At 42.3% G+C, this 24,492-nt stretch overlaps 1 protein-coding gene across 3 annotated transcripts in view; it reads left to right on the forward strand.

Annotated features, from left to right (window-relative positions):
• Window positions 1–24,492, forward strand: part of MAML2 (mastermind like transcriptional coactivator 2) — a 213,706-nt gene that overhangs the window by 146,615 nt on the left and 42,599 nt on the right. For all 3 annotated transcript variants that reach the window (XR_010996336.1, XM_068181463.1, XM_068181464.1), the window contains one exon: window positions 1,449–2,897. Coding sequence is in view for 2 of the 3 variants with exons in the window: in XM_068181463.1 (XP_068037564.1) it covers window positions 1,449–2,897 (1,449 nt within the window). In the remaining variant the exon portion in view is untranslated. The remainder of the gene's footprint in view (window positions 1–1,448; window positions 2,898–24,492) is intronic.

Below are 24,492 nucleotides of genomic sequence, written 5' to 3' on the forward strand. Positions count from 1 at the left end.
ATGATGAAAATAATGTGGCTGGAAGATCTCATAAATCATTCTTCCTCACTTAACTGGAAAATTAGAGTTCTCAGTTCTCTCTGCCCTTCGCAGCCTCCCAAGGTATCACAGCTTGTACAGGCATTATTTTCTCACTGGCACACACAGGTATTGCTCAGATGGCATTGTCCTGATGCCTCCGGGCATCGTACTTCTGCCCAAGTGCAGAAAGGCAGAAGATGAGCTGTTCTTATTTTCCTGGCACTGCTCATGGCTGAAAGGGACAATGTGTGCTGCTTCTGCAAGGGCTGCATGTGCATGTGTCTGCTCCTCGCTACGTGCCCCTTTGGTCATGGAATCATGGAATCATTAAGGTTGGAAAAGACCTCTAAGATCAAATGTACAGGGCTAAATATAGGACAGCTGCCCTTGTTTTAAAGTGATCTGTTCTTTTATGAACTGTGTTCAAAGCAACTCTTCTTGAGGGCATCTGAATCTTACTTGAGGGCATATGTACCAAGTCCAGGCTTTTCAGCTCATGGGACTGACATCTCTGTTTTCTGTGCACGGGGTGGGAATTTGTGTGTACAACCACAGCAGATGAGTACATCAGGCAGACAGAGCCATGAACCTCTTTTCTTTCAGTAGGCCCACAGGGCTGGTGAGCAAATGGAAGTAAATATACAAGGAAAAGAAAATAGAGTTACAACTCTCAGAGCAGTGTTGAGTGGACTGTACGTTTTATAAGAGATGTTTCAGGACATAAACAACAAGGGCTTAATGTATTAATATACATCTTTGGGAAATAATCTGTCAGTCCATAATGGGCCAAACTCTTGGCTGACATAACCTGACATGGCTCCAGTGAACTCATTCTCAGTTTTCAACAAGTTAATATCTAACATTTGTAATTATACACATCTCTGGCCAGTATAAACCTACATGAGCTAAGGATGCCTTGATCTTGTGTGTGCCATTTATAATGTGGACTCTTGCACTCTGCGGGTGTCAAAAATGGTTTTTTGGATCATATACCAAAACTGTGAGAATGAAAACCTGCACCACCGGATAGGCACAAGGGCAGATTTCATGACTGCATTTGTCTCTGATGTCTAAAATACTTTAGATCTGTCTGGCACAGCTAGATTGGAGTAGATGTGGAGCAAAGGGCCTTTACCAACTACAGCTCTGGCTACCTCCCTCCCTCATCACACCTGTGAGGGGAAGGGGGTCTGTGATGAACAGGAGGCAGCAGTGCTCAAAAAATGCTGATGGCAAGGGTGGTGATGGAAGGCAGATTCACCTCTTAAAGCCTATTTGCCTACAGTTCTGCACAGCTTCATTGACAAAAAAAAGCCCAGAGGAGCTTTCTGAACTAAGCAATGCTTACCTGCCTGTTGCCTTTCAAGCAATTAAAGTATTTCTTTGGTATCATCTAATGATTTTTTTTTTATCTCTGCTTCTTTCAGCTTCAAGGCTCCTTGAAGAGAAAGTTGGTGGTAAATCTGTCGCCGGTCAACAAGAGGCCCAATGGTGTTTCAGAGAGCTCTTTCCTTGACATTAAGAGGATAAGAGTGGGTGACAATATCCCAGTGGGACAAGGTGGGCAACATGTTAACAATTGCCAAAGCCAGTCAATGTCAGGAGCTATGACTTTGGGGCAAGGATCACAAAGAAAGGCCAGCAGCCTAGCAAACAATACCCATGCAAGTGGGAATGACATGTTTAATATGACTTTGAAAGAGGTAAAGAAAGAACCAGGAGAAACAATGTCCTGCAGCAAACACTTAGATGGCCAGACATCCCATGAGAACATGTTCCCTAACAGATATGGGGAAGACTCATGGGACCAAATGATGGATCTTGAGCTTCAGGAACTGTTTAATGAACTGACTAACATATCAGTGCCACCAATGAGTGATGTTGAGCTAGAGAATATGATAAATGCCACGATAAAACAAGATGAGCCATTCAACATTGACCTTGGGCAGCAGAGCCAGAGGGGCCCTGTGAGATCTCTGCAGATGGATAAGATGGTGATAAAAAGTGAGTATGCAGCAGGCATGAATCAGGCTCCTGTGGGCTCCCCACAGATGAGGCCTTCTTCTACAGGTCCAGCTTTCACTATGGCTACCACTGCCATGTCTGCCTCTTCACCCATCCCCTCGGTGCCTCAAACACAGGTGTCACAGGTTTCTTCTGCGTCCAGTCGGCCATTGCCTAACTGGCAGGAGGTGTCTCATGCACAGCAGCTCAAACAGATCGCAGCCAATCGGCAGCAGCATGCCTTGATTCAGCAGCAACAGCAGCAGCAGAACCAGACAGCCAACTGGTCCACTCTGTCTCCATCAGGACCTTCCCCTGGACCCTTTGTGCAAGAGAAAATCCCCAGTCCCTCTTTTCGCCAGCAGCAGTTCAGCCCACAAAGCTCAGCAATGCTTGGGGTGCCAGTGAATGGAAACCAGACAAAAGGGATGAACAATTATGCTTATAAACCAACCACTCCCCAGAGCAATGCCATGGACATAATCATGCAACAGAAGCCTCAGGACCTCAACAGAAACTTTATCAACAGTGCTCAGCCACCTCTAGAGCAGCACCATGGCAACACAAAGCCTTTGTTTCACTTTAACTCAGAGCAAACAAACCAGCAGATGCCTTCAGTTTTGGGTTCCCAAAACAAGCCTGCCCTTCTGCACTACACCCAGCAGGCACAGGGGTCAGCTCCCGTGCAGCAGCCACAGCAACAGCAGCAACAACAGCCGCAGCCGCAAACTGCTCAGCCGCTCCCAAACCAGTCTCTCCAGAGGCCACCTAATGTAACCCTAGCAATGCAGCAAAAAATCATGCTTCAGAAAATGCAGCAAAGCCAGCAAATCTCAGGTTTGCAGTATCCAGTCTCTCAGCAGCACAGACAGGTAAGACAAATTCCTTCTTCTTTGCTACAGAATCGTTCTGGTCCAAGTAATAAAAAGGCTTTTCCAGCCTGGCCTCATTCCTGCAGGAGATGTGTCCTGGTGGCACTTAGTGACCCTCTCAGCATGCACTTATGCACAGCTGGTGATGGCACGTTTAGCACCTATTCAGGTGTATTATAGATGCACATTTAGAAGAATTTCAAGAAGCACATGCTCATAACCCTTTTCTCTTTATGCAATGGAATAAATATGTCACTGCTATATATTATGTAGATACTTGTCAGAAAGGTGAGATAGTAGGGCAGATGCAAGTGTATTTTGGACTCCCATCTAAGCTTTTCTAGCTTACAAAAATTTAGGGTCTATTAAAAGTCAACATTTTAATTAATTCCTGTGTTATCTTAGACAATGTGTTTTACAGTGTTAATTTTCATGCCATCATTTTTCTCAGGGAAGCAGGGTTAAGAAATTCTGTTTTTAGATATCTTTTGACTGATATGACAAAAAATACTGTTTGCACATTTGCTATCGCTTTGGCAAAGAAAAACTAAGATTTATCTGTGAGCTTTCTAAACACCCATCACACTTCTGGGAATATTGTGTGGATAAAATACATGCTTAGAGATGAAGGAGAAGTTTTCCACAGATATGTCTACAATTATATTCCATGTAGCCAGCTCCCACTGTGTTATCATGAGACAGTACTCTGACAAGATCTTCTGTTTTAGCTTAGTTGTGCTATGCCAAGTCTCTGTGCACCCAGCTCTCAGATCCCAAGTTTCAGGCCTGCCAATCAAAGTGAGAATGTGCAAATTTGCTGTACCCCAGAGTCTAGAAACCAGGTGCAAAACAAGTAAAACATATTTGACCTTGGAATGTTTAGGCAACTTCATGTAGTTCAGGTGGGATCTCGTCTCAGCATATTTGAAGATATGCAATTGCAGTATAGGTGTGGAGATCATTTGTAGATGGGAAAAAAGCTATAAGAAGCTACCTAAAATCGAAAGCCGAAGTTTTCCATGGGCTCCCAGAAAGTAGCACTGTGAACGAATCATTCTGAGCTGGAGTTTCTTCTCCAAACTGGGTGAACAGGCCGATGCTTTAAAAAGAGTAAATACAGTTGTATGCTGCATACCTCTCTCCTTTTAACTCTTTTAAATTCCTGGGCAACTTACCATGACTAACTCCAACAAGTCCCTTAGCGAGAGGTACCAGGTGAAACCTATGGGCAGGTGTGAGAAATTGCTTTGTTGAAAGATGCTTTAGAATGAGCTTTTGCAGGATGCAAGCACAGTTTTGCTCTTTTATGGGAGGTGTCTACAAGCTGTTCCTCTTCTTCTTGAGCCACTGTGTGCTCTCTTCTTAGGTGCATTTCCCCATTCCCTTAATAGACTGGCAGAAAGATGAATTTTAACAGTTTCTTCATTCAGCCATCGTGAACCTTCCAAAAATCTGTCACCACAGGGGAGACAGGCAAGACTTCTGCAAACACTACTGTTTTTCTGAAAAAAATTGCAAGTTCACAGTCTAGAAAGGCAAAAAAAAAAAAAACCAAAAAAAAAAAACCCATGAGAGCAACTATGCTTGAGGTAGTATTAACTATTTGCTCTGTGTCCTCTTGGGCTGCTGCTCAGGGAGGCCAGCCAGCAAGATGGGACTTGGCACCTCGGCCCTAGTAGTACTTGCAAGATTTACCATGAGTGTAGCAGGATTTCTCACCTGTGCTGCCACAAGATCTTTGGTTTACGATACTTGTCCTAAGTGAACTTTGCTGAGTGCCAAACTTTAGATATCACACCAAGGAAAGGGTTTTGCCTATCACCACAGATTTCTTTCTGCCAACTAATTTTCCAGTGTTTCTTGTCATCTGACCACTTCTCCCAGCTGTTTCTGCAGGATGTGGCTACCTGACCCACAACACAGTTGAGAAGCTTGGAAGCTTTTTAGACAGAGATTATGGGGCTTTTGCAGTAAGGATGCTGGTTTTTCTATGCTCTAGGGAGATAACAGATTTTTTTTAGAGATCCTTAGCAGTTTTTCCAAAGTACTGATGAAGTTCAGAACATCAGTTATGTCTCTCTCGAGTACTTTGTAGTTACTGGAACAATACTTAGAAATATAATTGGTCCATGAATTACAGGGTTTTTAAAAGGTTTGAATGTAACCGTTTACATGGCAGTATTTATGAGTCCTGTGGACCCTTTAGCACCTGCCTGCACTGCTGCAAGAGCCCACCAACCCCTTGGACAGGGCTTGCTTGCCACATAAATCTAGATTTTAAATTGGAGGGGGAGGAGACACTGCTAGTATTATTTTCCAGTAAAGACAACAAAGGTCAAAGCGACCTTGTGGGTCGACTGCTGCTGATTTTAGCAATGGGGACATTATCTCATTTAGGCTGCACAGCTTGCTTTCCAGAAGGATCATCTCCCACCTCTGAGTATTTCTACACATCATTAAAAGTAATGCATGATTAATTACCAGCATTTGCAAATTAACTTAATGATTAATATTTGTTTTACTCATGCTCTATTTCTGCATGAGGAATCAAGATTTGATTCTGCTTGGTATCATTCAACTCCTCCTCAGATCATTATAGGACCATCTCACAACTCACAGCAATGCTTTGTAGCTGGTAATGTGAGGGCACATTCACAAAGGACTGCTGTGACACTGCCATCAGAAATCACTAACTGGAACACTGTAAGTTCACATTTTTAGTAGAACTAGCTGACTCTCTGGATTTTTTGCTCCCCAAGCTTTAAGATCCCCAAAAGCCATCTGAGCTTGGTTTTGTCAGTCCAAACTGGCTAACTGGAAATGCAAGGCTTATAATTTCTCTGCTTGTCATATTCCCTGTATGTCAAATCAAAACAGATTTACAGAGGGATTTGCTAATTAGATGTTTTTTGCCTCTAGGGAAAAGTCATAAAAATGATGGAAATCATCTTGGTTTCCTGGAAGGTTGATCTGAATGAAGGGTTTGTTTGCCTCGCTCCTTTATTCTCCATTGTTCTGGGAAAGATTCCTTTCTATTGTCTATCTGAATGCAACATACACAGTCGTGGAAAAACTCATAGAAATTCAACACTCTCTTTGTTAAGAAATACTTAGAAGCTCCAAATTCTGTACAGGTTTAATCAGGTTTGTGATATTTCTACAGAGCCTCAGCTGAAAATCTGTAACTGGGCCTGGGTAGAAGTCTAACTTTACCCTTTTGAAAGAATGTAGTGCAGTCAGTGAGAGATGCTCCTGAAGTAAGACTTAAGATTTTTGAACTGAAAACTTGATGTTTTTAACTAGTCCAAAAAATTCCACACACATTTTCAAAGTTTTTGATTCGCCATTATACGTGTTCAATAAGATGTATTATTTTTCTGTGAATAATTAAAAATAAAACAAAACAAAACAAAAACACAACAACAACAAAAAGAACAACAAAAAGCCTGTATCTACTAAATAAAATATTATTCATCCCCTTCTGGTTTTGACCTAAAGCCAAATTAAACTCAAGGATTTCAAGTTGAATTTTTCTCCAATTGTTTTTATTCAACTTCATTCGCTCAAGGGAAGGGAGAATAGATGGCTGAGCTCATGAGAATAGGAACCCTAACAGAGCAAGGCCACTCCATCTGCTACATGTGGGCATGTGTCCTATTTAGTTTTGGCTTTGGAGGCAAGGATAACACAAGGGATCATGAGAGCTTCACCTCCCACTTTACATGAACAACCAGTAGTCCATATTTTTTAAGGCTCTGGGTACATCAGTGTACATACAACCCACAGCAGTGTTTGCTTATGGAAAACTCAGGGCCTTGTTAATCCTTCTTCTTTAAGAGATGCTTTGAGGATGGGATCACCCTCTCCATTTTCACATCTCTACACTCTTTTTCAATAACCCAAGAATTGTGATTAGTCACAGTTTAAGGGGTGGTGGTGGTATTTGCCCTTACTTGTCCTAATTGCAACACACCTTAGATCATTTTCTTTACCAGATCTTAACAGGCTCCTTTTAAGTCCAACCAGCCTTCCTTCCTACTGAATACTGAGCAGTCCCTTCTCCAGTACCGGTCTCTAGCATGTTTTGCCTGTAGGATTTCTGATCAGCACTGCACCAAGGGATGTGCCACCACAGAGGGGCTCCAGGTGCTGATGTGACCCTCCCCTTGCAAACCATTCCATTACACCAGCCCTTCCAATGCCCACAGCTTGATATGCATTCATCATCTGAAATATCTCCAAGGGACAGAGGTGGTATTTCAACTAAACTGGCAGCTCTGCAGAGACCCTGAAACAGATTCTCCTCTCATTTTCTCTGGTGTAAACCCAGGGAAATTTAATTTATTTTCAGGAGAGTGCAACTGAACTCACAGCAGCACAGTAAGAAGCAGAATATGACCTTCTACCTTTTTTTTCTTTTTAAGTGTAGGCACCATGTGGATTCAATAAAAAGTATATGTTAAACTATCATATAGTTAGGATGCTATGTGAGGAAGAAGCATCAGGACTAAAAGAACTAATGTCATTTTTGAAAGTGCAGATATAAAAAAACTCTTATTACTATTCACTGCTGAGTAGTAACTTACATTTCTAATTTAGCCCCTGAAATTTCACAAAGAAAATGTGTGTTCTTTATCAAAAGAGTATTTTCCTAAACCTCTATTTTTACCAATATGGAAGAAAAGAAGAACACATTTTGGTGAGGCAACCTCTCTCTTTTCAAGTGTGAAGGAGGTATTTTACAAATATTTGTGAAACTGAGAGAGAAACCCTAGAGTAGCTTTTGGTAATTGGTACAAACCAGGACTTGAATTTGACTTAGATCATAAATGACAATGATTCCAGGCTTTTGGAATCTGTAATAATAGAAACTGTTCCATAGTGTAAGAAAATAACAATGTGACCTTTCTCTCAATGATCTCTATAAAAATCATATTTAGATGACAGTTTTTCTTGATAGCTCCATTTTGGTCACATTCCCTCGTACGAGGACTTCTGAATTAAATACTCGGGATAAAAATTTGAGCATGTCCCAATAACCACCATCAATTGCAGGGTCATAGCTGATTTATGAGTGTGAAACCAGAGAGAAAATGCTGTAAGTTCCTGTATTGTCATTATGGACAGTTTTCTTGTTGGTGCCTTATATCATTCATGCTCAGTTTGCTGAACAAAAACCATACATAGTCTCACTGTGGACAGTCAGTCCCTGAGGATATTGTAATTCAAAGTCTCAGAGACACTCCAAGTTCCATAAGGTTCCATGAAGCATTTACACTGGAAGAATAGTAGCTTATTATCCATTATTATCTTCTGGGTTGGGGGATTTGGGAGGTAGATGGGACAGTTCCTGACATCTCTTTTGAACTGCTTTTTGAAGGTACTTCCATGAAGGTATCAATGAAAAGCGTCATTGAGCTTTCCTGGATGAGTTCTTTGCTAATGTCAGCACACTTGAAGTCTCATTTCATTATCTATTAACATTGTGAAAATGCCTGGGAGGTCCACTTAGAGGGCAAAATATAATTCTGCGAAGAACTGCATAAACTGTGCCAAATTAAAAATGGCACCTGTTTCAATGGGATAGTGTTGATCTGACTTCTCTAAGATCAAAAATAAGATGGGTATTATGGAAAGAATTTGATAGATATGAACTTCTCCCTACCTGCAGGTCTCAAGATGTTGGTTTGAGAACTGCAGTGATCCAAGATACCCTTCATAACTCAGTCAGTTTTCTGGGGTGTGGGGGGGGGGGAAATACTGCTGTTGGAGACAGAGGGTACAGTAAGGTTGTTAGCTGCTTCAGCCCCCTGATTATACTCCACCACCACCTGGAAGGCATGGGCTAGGGAAGGAAATCAGAGGGACAGCCAAGGTACTGAGTGTGTCCATAGAAGATGAGGATGGCTGCGAGGAAGAAAGATGGCTACTAAGAAGATCCACAGTACTGGTGGCTGAGGTTACAGTTTACAGGCCTGGGGTACTAGGGTAAAGTGAGGAATCATCATCAAAAACAGGACGTGAGTTTGTGCTTGTTAGATTAACTGGAAAGGAAGCATAACAGGGCAAGTCTGAGATAAGGAACTGTGAAGATGGCATGCTGACCAGAAGAAAAGGGGCTAAGGATGCTTCAGGTCTGGTTCTCTGCTAAGGAGCAAGTTGTCTATCTTGACCTGTGAACTTGTCCATAAAGTTATGATGTCCACCAGGGCTTCTTACCTGGTTGAAGTGAGGATTCCTGCTATTGCTGTGCATGCATCTGAGGCCAGAGTCAAGCCCTGAGTCAACTTCCTGCAGGAATTTTGGAAAGGCAGCTTGGAAAAACAATATAATTCCACAACCATTTGGAGCTGGCATGGTGAAAAACCCTTTCCTGTAAGTTTTTACTTGTTTGTAGGCAATTTATGAATACCTCAAGAAGTCAAGGAACAACAAAAAAAATTAACAAGCCCCAGTGCTCCCTAGAGTCTTCCTATTATTTTAATTCCCCTAAGTGCTCAAGAGTGCTTAGTCCCAGTAATTTGTCTCTCTAGGGGTTCAAAATGAAAGAATATTTTAATGGCAAATATTTATTTGTCCACTCAGCCACTTTTACTGCTGGTGTTTTTATGGTGGAGACCTGCCCCAGGCCACAGATGACTGTTGTTAAGACAGCAACAGACCTAGTAATGTTCCTTTAATGTGAGTTTTCACGGGTGAGTTTACCATTTGAATGTGATGCTGCTCCAGAAAATCAGCCAGATGCTCCAACAGAACTATTCGAGAACCATCTGCCTGCTTCATTTGCTGCATGCCTGTTTCTGGTAATGTACATACACAGTGTAAGAGACAGGTTTTGCCCTGAAGAATTTATAATCTAAATAAGCAAGCCAGCCAAACCTTGAGATGAAGGAAATCTTACTGTGTATTTTATATATTCTTGTGCATTTGGGGAAAGAAGGAAAGAAGGAAGAAGTCATTCAAAGCCGTTATAATCAATCCACTGGAGATTTTGGATGCACTTACTATTGCAGAAAAATCCTCTGACAGAGTCTGGAGTTGAACCAGACCCAGTGAATCAGTACAAAACACTGGAATTGAATAAAAGGAGGAATATTTTTTCCTCTCTTTCATACCAGATATGTGTATTTCATGTGAACCCCCTAAGCCTTCTACGTAACCAGTGAGGAAGGCTCTCTCAGAGTACCCAAGCAAGGCACATGGTGGGGAATAACCTCTCTGCAGAAGACTCTTAGCACCCGTGAGCCCAGCTCCGCTGCTCTGCCTGAAAGACGTGTGCAGACTGAAACTTGCTTTCTCACATTGAGTTATGTGGCAATATGTCAAAAGAAGGGTAGGACAGGGGCTTTGGACTCTCTTATGTGAGGTTTCAGAGGGTGGAAGAGCTGGTCTAAAGACTAGAAGCTTCAGAAAGGGGCAAGAAGTCCTTCCCCACCCTAGCCTTGTGTCCACTTCTTCCTCTGGCACCAGCTCTGACACTTGTCTGAGCTCTCACAAGGCCAGCAGAGAACTGTCCTTTTTCTCTCTCTGTAGGTTTTATTCAGCTTGTGGGGTCAGGCAAAGCCAACACCAGCACAAGGGAAGAGGCAGGAGCACATAGGTGGAGGCCAGAAGCAGAGATGGGATTGCTTCAGGAGAGTCAGGGAGCAGAAAGTTTAGTGCAAGGGAAAGAAACTGCCAGATGAGACTGGATCCAGAGTAGGGCAATTGGATGGGATGGACAGAGCTGTAAGAGCAGGTGGTGAAGGAGTGAAGCACAGGAAGAGTGAGGGTCTGAGGGTAGGAAGAAGCATGGAAGACAGTAATACAGAGTGCAAATTGGGCTTGGGTGAGAGGGAATGAGTGAGAAGGATTGGGAGCTTGGGAGGAGAAAGCTGAGAGTGAGTCTGGGTGCAAGTGGAGGAAGACAGGGCATCCAAGGAAATAGTGTGGGAGAAAATGGAGCAGAATAGGAGCTACTGATACACAGGGAACAAGAACCTACAGTCTTTGCAATGGGGAAGTGGAAGATTAGTAACACTTAAGAATTGTTTCTGTATCCTATGCTAGGAATAAGTGAAGGAGCATAAGGGCTTTGTGTCCAGTAATTCCCAAAGTGTCTGCAGAAGTCTTCAGAACAGGCCAGAAAATGCAGCCCTGAGCCTTTCAAATTGCCAGCTGAAAGGACACATGACACATTTCAGGCTGTGCTGTGTATCCTGTCAGTCTCCATCAGTCAGGGAGACAGAATAAGCAGCATATTTGCCCCACAGGGAAGCAGCTAATACAACCCTTTCTCTGGTTTTCTTCCTTCAGGGGAGCATCTACAGCTGCAAGTGTAGCCATTGCATAGCTAACTTATAGAACAGAACATAATAGAATATATAGAACAGTTTAGTTGGAAGGAAGCTACAATGATCATGTAGTCCAACTGCCTCACCAAATCAGAGCTGACCAACATTTATATAAGGCTCAAATTCCTCTTAAACACTGACAGGCTTGGGGCATCAACCACCTCTCTGAGAAGGCTGTTTCAGGGTTTGAAGTTTCTTCCTACCTTGCCAAAGATATACACGAGGAAGAATGATGGAGATTGGCCTTCTCAGACCTTCATAGGAAGCTGTGTAATTCACCTTGGTTAAAAAGTTCCCTGTGACTGACTGATGCCAAAATATTTGCAATAACCAAGGTGTGAAAATGAGGAAAGATGGTATTTTTGTGGATCCAATTTGTTATGTAACTTGTATGAGGGAGAGGGACTGTGAGGGTTTTCTGTAATTCTGTGAAGATGGTTTAGATGTACTCTCACAGACATTTCTTTTTCCAGTCTTTTCTATAATTTGCAGTGGTTGCAAGCCGGGCCACAGCCCGGCTCCAACTGAGTGATGAATTACTAAAGGATTTAGTGCTTTGGTTCTAGTTAGAAAAGCATCCAACTTTATCCAGTGCAGAACTAGATTTCTCCGAAGGACTGTTAGCTGCAATCCCAGCTAAAGCAGGTTTTGCTGGGGTGACTCCAGTCTTGTCTGGTTTCATCTAGAATGGGAAAAAAATTACTTTTTTCTTTCCTACTGGAACTGGTAAAAGACATGGGAAGACAGAGGGATTAGCAGAAGTATTGGGAGCTTCACAGCCTAAGTGCAAAACAGCGTGGGAGGAGGGAGGGTGGGAGCAAATTCTGGCTATCCATCCTTAATCCAAAGCCGCCTGCTCCTTCCCAGGCTGTACTTCACTGTCATACACTTGCAAATTCACTCCAGGAATGAAAACAGACTAACTTTAAGCTTGTTCCCAAAGCTGCAAATTTGTCCCTGCTGGGTGTTAATTTAACTGCTTCCAGGGCACCAGGATGTCTACTGGTGCTCACTGGGCTTGCTTTCTTCTTTTTTTTTTCACACATCTGGTGTTGTGAAAACTTCCAAGGCACCACACAGGAGAGTGATGAACTGACCACTTTTAACCCTTTCTGCAGCATGCTAAGTATGCTACCTGTCTCTCTTCACTGTTTTCTCCCTACAACAGACTCCATGGGTGTCGTTATGCATGGGATCCACAAACACTAAAGTGGGTCTTATGGGTATTTCACAGGCTGAGAATTGAGACTTTCTTCAGCTCCATCATTCTCTGTTTTTCCTGTGAACAAACCTGGCTTAACAGTAATAACTGGACTTTAAAAATTTCCAGCAGGAAGAAATGTATTTGGGGCAGGGAAAGGTTTTTTCCAAAATAATTCTTTTTTCCATTTGCTTTTATCTAGTGTTGCCACCTCCCAGCAGGGAGGGTGTTCAGCACAATCGTTTCGCTCACATTATGGCAAGTGGTGGCCTTTTCCTGTTGGTTTTTGATCGCTGCCATTTGTTCACTAATGGCATTAACTGTTTATCTGCTCCATCAACTGAACCAGAGCAAATCCAGAGCAATCTGAGTGTCTCATTTCCAGGCTTAGCTGTTGAACTCTGCCTGGCTTTTGCCACTTGGTTTGCTTTCTGTCAAAAAAGTTGTTTGCATGACTTGCCCACTTGTTTCACTAACATATTCCTAGCAAAGGCAAACAAACTAGCTTTTTTTATCTTTGGCAAGGGATTCCTAAAAAAACAACCAAAGTTACTCTTCCATTTTGGCCTGTTGTGCCAAGCCAGCCTCATGGCACAAGGAGCATACAAAGTCCTCTTTTGCCGTCTTCCTCTCAGCCCTATCATTACTGTGAATCCTGCAGCACTCATCCTGTGTTTCCAGCCCACTGACTGTCCCTTTTCAGCCCTTCTTCTTCTTCAGCACCCACCTCTGGGGAGCTGAAGAGCTGAAAAGGCATCGAGAAATATCTCACAGCCATGTGGGCTGATGAACACAGTGAGAAAACAGCAGCACCTATCACGTCTATGCAGGAGACCCAAGTGTGCCATAGTCCTTGATTTTGGCATCTTCTCTTCTTCATGTAGGGCTTTCACTGCTGAGTTTATTTTCAAGAGAAGTAAATAACTCTTGGTCCACAAATTACAGGCTTCCTTGGTAAATATGAAAGCTAGTTTGTGGGCGAAGTACAGCTGTGTTGTCAAAATCTTGTTTCGTATTTGAAATGATATCAAGGCCACCCATCCTTTTCAGAAGCACTTCTTGGTGGGCCAAACTCCAGGGCCTCAGGCTTTTAATCCTCCAGAAATGCTACCTGGAGTGTTGGACTCACCATCTGAAAATACTAAGGAAATTGAGTTTTTGGAGGTACAAACCTTCATCTCTCTATTAAAGCCTGATATTTTTAAAGCTGCAAAGTAAGACTTATGTGTCCATAGCCAAATTATTTATGCAGATCTAGAGAATGTTCATCCAAAAACCATATAGCTTTAACATATCCATCTCTGTTTTTCTTCTGACAAGTTCCCCAAAACCCGTGCACCTAGTAACCACTTTTGATATTGGCAATAAGTAAACTCAGGCTGGAAATTAACATCACATTCTCAATTGTTTAGCTTTCCTGAGGAGAGTGCTGGTGGCCAAAAATCTTACTGCTTTTAAGATAAAATTTAGAATAAATGTTAGATATGTCAGTGCCAGGCACTCAGTTTAATAATGGGATTCTTTTCTACTCCTCTGCTTTCAAAGCAAAATACAAACTAGTCCTCTGACTGGAAATACAAACTAGTCCTCTGACTGGAAATAGAAACTAGTCCTCTGACTGGCACCTCATATGTCCCTTTCTTTGTTGGAACCAAGTGGGGATCTGTGGAGAACTCCTCCAAGTGAAGAGGAGTGGATGTCCCATGGGACACCAGGTAGACTTACAGGCATTTATTTATTCATTTAAATATACGGTCTGTTGTGAGGATATCTTCCCTCTCCTCCAAAAGAATCTAAATCAAATCGAAAGCTAGTCAGTTGGTACAGTAATTGTATATAAATTTGCACATGAAATATTAATTAAAGTCAAGCTGTGGAAAAATTAAAAAAACTAAAAGAACTTTTGACATTTGTGTGAAGATCACTGTGCTTGATACCCAGGAATATAGAAATGTTTGGACTGTTTGCTCAAATGGGCACAATGTTAATGAATAATTTTAATCACCTTCACTAAGTTCTTTCAAATAGAGGAGACTACTGTAGAAAACCAACCCTGACAAAAGCAACATATAAAACCCAGAGGCAGTTGTGAGGCTGCTAATTAGATAACTTTGTCTTGATATTTGCATTTGAGCCTATGGATCTGGACAACATAGTGTATTACTCTCAGGGCAAGAAGCAAACAAATGGCCACTGCCCCATGTCCTCTCAAATGACGTTTCCAAGGTGCCTTTTGCTGTCTCTGTCCCCCAGGGTAAATATTTGGAATAGCCATTATTGTGTTTTTCCCAAATTTTTCTTACATCTTTGGTCTTTTTGTGGCAACAAAACAATGCAGAAGCTGGAATTATGCTATAAATGTTATTTAACAAAAAAAAAAAAAAAAAAAAGACAGAATGCCCAGATTTTTTGTTATTTTAGCCATGCAAATGCTACAAGCAAAAACTAAACCAAGTTGAGTCCATGCACAAATATCAGTACAGAGATAGTAGTGATAGCAGAAGTAATGAAATTATGTAATATATGCAAATTATTTTCTACACAATAATTCATCCATAAAGCTTCTGTGAAGTGAACTATTTACTGTTCTTTAAAAATTGAGATGGTGAGATCAACATTTTTGCTAACACAGCTTATGAAGTGAAAGCATTTGCTATACATGTGGTGCTTCTAAAAAGGTGTCTTCATAAAGGTGGCTGAGTTGAGGAGAGATGAAGTAGATCAGTATTTGTGAAAACAGGCCATCAATTTAAATGCATAAGTATTTAAAGGCTTTAATTTTGGTGTTCAAAATAGGGTTGGATTCAGAATTAGCATAAACTTTGCAGGTTTTGTAAAAATTTTTCAAATTAAAATGTTTTGACTAAGGACTTCCCTGTTCAAACTTCAGACAGGCAAAGATTTCTACAAATGTCAAAGTATTTTGAGGAAACTTCCTTTTAAAGATTTAGAGGTTTCAGCAGCCAAAGTGGTCAGAATTTAATTTCATTAATATTTAAATATGTATGGCTTAAACCATTTAAAAAATTCATAGGTTTACATTCTGTGCTGAGGGAGGCTGTATCTGTTGATATTAGTCTATGATGGAAATGAGCTCATGCACGCTACAGTAGAACCTTAGCACTTCACAAAATGACAAATAGATGCAAGGTAAGAGCTACACTTCAAATGTAGAGCACAGGAGAAATTGATTTCCCACCAAGGCTTCTGAATTTGCATCTCAACTACTTCATATATGTCTGTTTACACAAAAGTGAATATATTTTCATGTGTGTTGATGAAGAGGGCAAGTCTGTCTTTATTGAAATGTTAATCAAAATATTGTTCATAATTGCTATATTCCATAAGCAACAGTTTAAAAAAAAGGCATATTTAAATATTGTAATTTCCTAGCCAGTGCTCTCAAATATTGGGAAGAAATCAGGTTTTTGTTCCTTGTTCAGACTCAGGTCTGCCTTTTTTTTTGCCATCGGTTCAGAGTGGTACTGAGTTCCATCCTGTAGTGAATGAGAAGGAAACAAAGCCTGTACTCACCTCAAATTCCCGCCCCCCCCCAGTTTTGTTCAAAACAGTGATATAAAGGGCAGGAGTCAGTGTGGTAGAAGTTGGAAGTGTGCACACAAACACACATGTACGTACATAGGTACCTTTAGGTGTTGGCATCCCAAACAACCTGTGGGTCCATCTCAGGCAACATATGGCAGGGAAGAAATGTCTTCCTGCAATTCGTCTGAGACTTTTCAGACAATGAGTATGAGAGAGGACATGTGGACAAGATCATGAGTGACATAGGGAAGACAAACTGGGAAGAAATAATCGCTGTCTTCCAGCAGGAAAGTTGTAGATACCTATTGATATCATCAGGCAGCAAAACAAGCAGGAGGAAGGCATCTTATCCCTAATATCAGGGAGTGCTTCCTGTAGGCATCTTTGCTACACAACATTGTGGATACAAAAAGGTGGCATGGATTGAAACCTGGAGCTGGGCAAATTCAGAAGAAATATTTATGGAGGGCAGTCAGCCAGTATGATGTAGAGGCAAAGCTACACTCAAAATGCCTACATGGCAGAATCTGGAAGTTATATTGGACACAGTCCCAGCATATAGTGGCTCTATTCCTATAGTCCATCTTTGAACATCTCTTGATCACTTTGAGAGTGACCACTATAACACACAGTTCTGTTTGGAGGCACAGAAATAAGGCTGCTTGATCACAGCAGAAAAGATTACTGACACAATGTCTGCCAGAAATGGTGCTGGTTTGGAGGAAATCCATCTCAGCCATGTCTCCCCCAGAGAAGTTTACAATCACATGAGCTACCAGACCCTCACTGTGGCAATATTTTTTTTTCACTTGATTGGTCTCAAGTTGACCTGGCCCATTTTGGCCCAGCAGCCCCAGACCTTGTGAAAGTGGATGTACTGTTGACTTTTCAGCTCTGGAGCAGGCACAGCGATGTTCAGGAGCTGCACCTCTTGGAAAGTTTTTTCAAAGATGGCAGCTCTAGGAGAGCTCAGCAGCCCCAGAAGTATGTGCACACTGTCATATGTGCTCTTTCTGCTGCTGTCTTTAGGGCAAATTTAATGACTGCTTTCACAGGGTGACACAAATATCCTAAGAAGCACAAGCAACAGAAGGGAAATGGTGATTTTCAGCCATTTATACCTTATCCAAACTGGAATGGCATGTCGTGGAGAAGCCAAAAGCAATAGTGTCAAGGCCTTGCTCGCTTCCAAATGTTTCTTGCAAGAAATGAAGGAAATTAGATTTATAAACTAAATATTGCAGGATCTTCTTCAAGGAGAGTATGTAAAGCCACCCTAATACTAATGTCTGCTTTTTGCATTATGTTCAAAAGATTTCTGTTGATCACTAGGGTGTTCTGGAGAAATAGTGATAACAAAACCATTTACTCCTCCCTGCCATCTCAAGTTTTTAAACAAAAATTTTGACTCTGATTCTGAATCATGTGGAGATCCCTTTTATATCATTATGACCATAGGAAAGAATTTTTAGTAGAAGAAAACTTAAATTACATCCTCAGACCACTATGGTGTAACAAGGACTTAGTGTTAATAAGAATCAGGCTTTAGGTGTTCCAAATGCTCTTTAAAAGTAACATAACAATGTGCAAAGTAAACTCCAAGTTATTAATTCAAGAGTAGTATGAGCAGCAGCAGCAGTAAAGAAACCCAATATATCCATCAATCAACACTGTGGAAGCCTGTTTGTTTGCACTAGTTAGAGAGTGATGAATAGTTCCTCTGTGTAAAACATTCAGCTACAGTGTGAGAGGGCAATAAATTATGTTTGTTAATTTTATGTGCCATACATATAAAAATCACTAAAAATTGTCACTACACTGTGATGGTGACTGAAAGGTTTGGTGCTGTAGAACCTTTACACAGTGCTTTTTCATCTCCACAAATGAAGGTCTCTGGTATTTCCTGCATTTCAGAGAATATGATATAAAAGGCCTGGAGGAAGAATTTTACCTACTAATCACTCAGGTTCCCAGCTGCCTCACTGAACTATACTTACCTAAATATGATGCTTCTCACTTATGCTTATAATCCCCATTGCCTCAGTAGTCATAGGAGAGACAGGGGCCTCCAGGGAATGAGTGACTCCATCCCCCAGGATGTGCCAAGAGGCTTACCCTGCTCTAGAGAGCTGAGGCAGGTGAGGTGGCTGGGCCATCAGGGTGGTGAACAGAGAGGCATGAGCTCAGCTGTGGACTCAGCCTGTGAGCACAGTCCTGGCCTCTGAGCAACCAGAAAGGAACATCAAGAGTTTGGTCCCTGGCTAAGGTGGAGAAGAAATTTAGACCTGGGCAGCCAGCATAGGCTATGCAACCACATCTGCCTGGTATTTCACAGGCTGCTTTCAAACTGCTTTCAAACCCGGGGTCAGTGGGCACAGTCTTTTAAGCCCAAGTTAGACTCCTCCAGTTTGGTTTGTCTTTATCCATGTGAGCTCTTTCCACTTCTGGCTGTGCACTTTGGTCAGGACAAAACTTTGCACAAATACGCTTCTGCTTCCCAGAATTTTTTCCCCTCTAGCTAAGCTAGTTGACATTGTGTAGTGTATATTGAAGAAAGGTGCAAAGTCTGCAATAGCACTAAATATTGCAGGCAAAAGTATGTTTGAGTATTTTTAAACCATTGTCACAGAAGAGAAAGCAAGTTTGACAAACCACTCCACTTTTTGGAAGCTTGCTTTGCAACAGTGTGTATTTCCCAAGTCATGGCAGCAAGAAAATGAGTCTAATGCATGAGATTGTTGCCATGTTATTAAATGGCAGTGTAAAAACTGTGCTTACTTTCATGGGAATGAGGTTCTTTGCCAAAAACTAGATGCCTCAGCTCCCCTGTGGGACTTCATCCTAGTATGGAAGGAATGGAGAGAGCTGCTGTGAGCAGTCAGAGCAGATAGCAGGAATGACGTGTGCCTTTGTGGCAGCCTGTTTGTAAGGATGGAGGAGCAGCTCCACCCTTGGCAGCAGATGCAGCAAGCCTGGCACGAGGTGAGGCTGACAGATCTGCCTGGTGTCCCTGCCCTCACATGCCAGCAAATATCCCCCAGACCACTGCTTGCTCTTTCCTCTAAATGGGAGGAAATAGGTTTCCTCCCATTTATACCTGGGTGCAGATCCAAAGTAATCACACTGAAACTCACTCTCACTTGCACTTTGCAGGCTGCTCTGACGGGCAGAGTTCAACCTGCACACACAAGGCAGCACAGCATGGCATGGCACACTGGACAGTCCCTACAGGGGAAAATCAGGAAGGCTTCACTGATGGCAGCACTAAGCTTCATCCCCCAAGCTACACAGTAGAAATGAATGTAAAAACAAAACTAGTTTTGTTTGATTTGTTAAACACAATTCATTTCAACGCCCCTGTCAGCAAAAAGTAATTTTTTCCCTAGCTATTTTTATTTTATCAGAAATGGGGAGAACTCATTAACACTAGTGTTTTGAACTGTAGTTTAATAGAAGGCAGACTAATACAGTTCATTAAAATATGCATGTTTGATGTTTGAGGCAACATTTGCAGAAATCCTTGGGGAAAGGATACTGTGGAGCTAAAATGATGTTTTTCACAGCCAAATGGCATAATCTCATTACCAAAGTTTTGTGATGAAGATGAAAGGTGCACTTAGTAATTGCAAGGGATAAACAGTTTTCTCTCCATAACTGCCCTTATTACTCACGGATAACAGATCCAGTGCGGACTGTTACATTTCCTTCTCTTCTCTTCTCTTCTCTTCTCTTCTCTTCTCTTCTCTTCTCTTTTCTCTTTTCTCTTTTCTCTTTTCTCTTTTCTCTTTTCTCTTTTTCTTTACCACCCACTTTGCTTATGATTGATTCACCAGCACTTTCTATAGACTGGATGTAAAGAATGAGGGAAATTTCTGTTACCCTATTTCATGGCAGAGGAACATCCTGAATAGATACATTTAAAACATTTAGCCTGGTGATGCAGATGTTGCTTGGAGGGATAAAATTTTAAAAACTGAAATTCTTTTCCGTGACTTTTCTCATAGCTTTCTGTCAGGCTGCTCAGCACACTGCTGTGCAACCTCTCCCAGCTGGTGAGCCCACATTATTTCAAGGAAATCCACTGACCCAGTACAGCAAATAGAAACTTTGTTTTCCTTAGTTACCTTTTGACCCGCAGAAGTAGTCTGTGGGCTCCCGGGCATCTGATTTTATGCTGAAAACAGGATTTAGGAGATCTGGGGGGAAAAGGGTCCATCTGCCAGAAGAGTACAGCTCTTCTAAAAATTTCTCTGACCACATTGTCTTTGGAGAGGAAAAAAAGGGTCCTTTCCTTGCTTACAAGATATGGGGAAAATCCTTTTTTGCCTTTAGTTTAGTGCTGCTGTAGCAGTTGGAGTGGAATTTGGGCTGTGTTCTTACACAGAACTGAAATGAAACCACACAGTCAAAGCGCTGGACCCAAGTGTGATCTGGCAGACATGAATTTTACATGTTCTGGTGGACATTTTGTTGTGTACCTACTGGCAGCTTTTCTTCAGAAAGAAAGATTGCACTGTGGGGTTTTTTTCTGCTACTTTACAGCAGCTTGTCATATCTGTAACTGAGGCCCTTAAATCAGGAACTGACACCATTCCCATGTCCTAAATGATTATATGACCCTATAGGGCTGAGTGATGTGTTAATCTTTTCTAATTATACTAGAGTGTATCTCTTGTGTTCAAACATGTTCACAAACAGGGCTGTTTCTGCTCCCATGGATGTAGATGGCAGAAAGCCAGCTGGAGCTGCACCAGCTCCCATTTGCAGCCCAGTGACCATGTGTTTGGGGGGGAATCGAAGAGCTTAGGTTCATGGAAGATGCAAGAAAAAAGATGCTAGAGCAGGATAAGATCTAAAATGATGTTTTGAATGTTCTGTCTCTTTTGCAATATGATTCCACATTCATCATGCAAATATATAATTTTTATGCAATTAAAAAATAATTTCTGTTATGAAAGTGTGTTTGATTAGCTTGTACAGTTGACAGCTAATAAAGCTGTGTGGAATACTCATACACACAAAACCTCTTCTCCTAGTGGGAAATTTCACTTTTTACTGAAGAAAAGGCATATTTCCCTTAACATAATCAGAGAGGAAGGATGAGAATTTGTTCTTGTTCATCTTGCTAGTGGCTGTAACCCAAGAACTTTACATAGGTGATCCAAACATGTTGTGTCATGATATAAAGCCATGACTCAGAAATGTGCCCAGCTGTATCCACACTGAGGCTGCCATGGTGACCATGTACAAGGGCATTAAATTAGTTGTAGAAATCACAGTCGCTCCTCCTTTTACAGCTCTTGATGCTCCCCGAATGATATGAGAGTGCCACAGGGGAAATAAAGAACCCAGACCCATGAAATCCAAATACACAGTGGCCTGCCCCACAGTTCCACGTGGGCCAGCACAGCAGTCCCAGCTGCAGGAGTGGGTGGTTGCTGCCATTCCCTCTCCTTCTTGCTGGTCACAGAGCTGGCTAAAGCCCTGGGGTGGACACGTCTCTGCTGTCAGACAAGCACTATTATCATCTTAGTTTCTGTCATTCAGCAGCAGTAATGCTGCCATCGGAATGACTCCTGTCAGAATACAGTGAGTCTCTACTGGACACAATGCTGGGGTGTCTGCTGCAAGAGAAACATCCTGCTGTGGGCAAGCCTGGGAGTCCTTCTGCCATCCTGAAGGATCTTTGGGGCATTCCCTGGTTGTATCACCCTCTCCTTTACACAATAGAGGGATTTGAAGGTATCTCAACATGTGTCCAAGTCAGCAAAAGTGCAGGTAGATTTCCCAAGCCCTCAGCTTGCATGGTGGTAGCCAGATCTCCAGAAGTGATTCTGATTCCAGAAGCAGCTTCTCAGGCTGTGCAATGGAATTGACAAATGCCTGTCTAGGACCTAATCCTGCTCAGATCCACTGGACTCCTCACTGGAGCAATGCAGGCCACTGGGTCACAGCACCTATAGCATCTCATCAGTGTCATAGAGATGCCCAAATTTAGCCCTCACTAGTCTCATGAGCTTCTGTGTCATGCTTTCTTGGAGGCAGACCTCCATTTCAGGGACCGTGGTGGCCTCTGCCATATCTCAGAAGAGCCCATGCCTGACAGAGTTTCTTGGATGGATTTGTGATCCCTCAAGGCCTGTCTGCACAGTGGGTCAGAGGGTTTGGGGCAGAAAACAAGCCCCAGGGAAGCTGTGCTCCTGGGGATGCACCACACTGTGTGCATGCCTCCTCCAGCAGCCTGGTCAGAGCCACGCCGTGGCCTGAGTTGGTGCTGTGAGCCATCTCTGTGACCTGGGTCACTGCTTCGAGCCTCCTCCCTCCATGTGACTCAGGCACATGACCAGCACACCAGATGAGTCCTGCGTGATTCAGCTCGGCAGAGCTGCTAATGATGGAAGGGGCACAACATGAGAGCTGTTGTGTGTTAAAAGGTTGCAGAAATGAGAACTCAGACAGTACATATTTTTCATCAAATTGCTAGGGCAAGCTGGAGGTCAGGTATTCTAGAGCTCTTCACTTGACAGCTGTCTGTCAGATGCATGTAAGTTGATTTTAGCAGTCAGCATGCACCTGCCATCTCCACCTTTTCCAAAGATTTTGGTGCCAAATGTCAAAAATGGGGGATTTTGAGAATCTGATTTTGAGAGCTGCTGGTGGCTGTCATCCCAGGTTTGATGTTGAGTAGCTACAGTTTGAAAGGGTGGATGAATGATTGGTTCATGTAACTGAGAACTGCTACAGAGGCGTTAGCTACAGACTACTTGCTGCTGCCGAAGCACCCAGTTTGTACTGCACTGAAGTCCCTTCAGAGAGGGGTTTGGATTATTGACTGATTCCTTCAGCTAGAAAACTTCTGTGATCCACGCTGACAGGAATCTTGAAGTTGAAACATAAATTAATTCCAGCCCTTGGCAGCAGGTCTCTATCAAAACATTATATGGTCAACTCTGGAAGGAGGAGTGACTCTATACTTTCTAGTTAGACTGAGATCTGCCAGAAGCATAGGAGGAGAAGAGTAGGTAAAATAATGGAGCAGAAGAATAAAATGAATATCTGTTTTGTCTAAATTTCCATTTGTTTTCCAACTTCTAAATTTTTTGGGGAAAAACATCAAAGATAAGCCTTTGGCTCTATGTAGCATTATTGTGATACTCATTTTGAGGCCAAGTGTCATTGGTTCTGGAGAGAAAAGAAGGGAATGAAAAAGATACCTTCTTACTCAACTGATCAGTCCCTGGTGTGTATTGAGTCATAGCTGCTCATTTCACTGTAAGAAACAAGGTTTTACTCTTTGTTTCCCCTTCCTATTAGCAACACATAGAACTGACAGCTAAGGGAGGACTGGATGGCTCACACTCTGGCTCTCAGGTCACTAGCAGCAGAGTTAACTACGTTTTTATTGCTGCAATGATGCACAGCCTAGAAGAACACAGCCTGACTTTCAGGCCACAGGTAGTGTTCACATTCCTGGCAGCTGGAAGAAACAAATGAGGGATCTTGCAATGGAAAGAAAATGTGAGCCCAGCCCTCTGAGTGTCCATGTTCACAGCAAATGCTATACAAAAGCACGGCTCTGAAAAACCCCATGGACAGATCAACAGACTATTCGGAAAAAAAAGAAAACTGTGGAACAAGTCTGACCCTTAGTAAACCCTAAGCCAGCCCAAAGCCTTTTTGAGAACAGAGATGTGGTCTTGGGGGACAGAAATAAAGCTGAAAGGGAAGGCAGTGGGGCACAGCAAGAGGCCATGTAGAAAACATGGAGTTTTACTTCCCCAAGGCCAGGTGTTCGTTCACCACACCAGGCATCACTAGCTGGGACATGATGTGGGAGGGTACCCTATGCTCCCTTCCCAGTAAAATCTCCCTGTCTGGATTTGGGCTGCATAAATGATTTTCTTAATGATAAAATAATTGGTTGGTTGATTTGTCATTTGAGGAAGTTCATGCCAAAGAAATCCTGTTCAGTCTCCTACACGTGCCATGACTCTGCATTAAAAGCCTAAGGGCCAAATACTCCCGTGTGTTTCCAGTGTCAGAAAACAAGATTTAACCCAACAGGCTTGCTAAACTGGAATTATGGCAATGCATTTCACAGTGCTGTATCTGTCTCTAGTATTTGTTGCTAACCAAAACAGATTTCATTTAACAAGGGAATCATGCTGGACTAGTAGGTGCCAATTTTGCATGAACCTTTTATACTTCTATACTTATTTTCCTACTTCTATCATTTCAGCTTTCTGTAAGTTTATTACATGTGGATGGATACTGGTGCCAGCAGTCTTTTTTCCCTCCAGTTTCTGCAGAGCTTTTCACGTGCATGCTATGTACACTTACTCACACACAAAAGGAAGTACTCCCAGTGGAGCTGCTCTGAGTGTGCTGCCAGCACATAGCAGAGGTGAAACCACCAGGCTGCAATAAAAAGTTTTGCCCTTGAGGCAAAAACAGGGATGGAGACAAAAAGCATTTATTATTTCCTGTCACTGTTATTGTCTCGTGGTTCCTCCTC

The sequence above is a fragment of the Anomalospiza imberbis genome, chromosome 2 (assembly GCF_031753505.1).
Source record: "Anomalospiza imberbis isolate Cuckoo-Finch-1a 21T00152 chromosome 2, ASM3175350v1, whole genome shotgun sequence".
NCBI lineage: Eukaryota > Metazoa > Chordata > Aves > Passeriformes > Viduidae > Anomalospiza > Anomalospiza imberbis.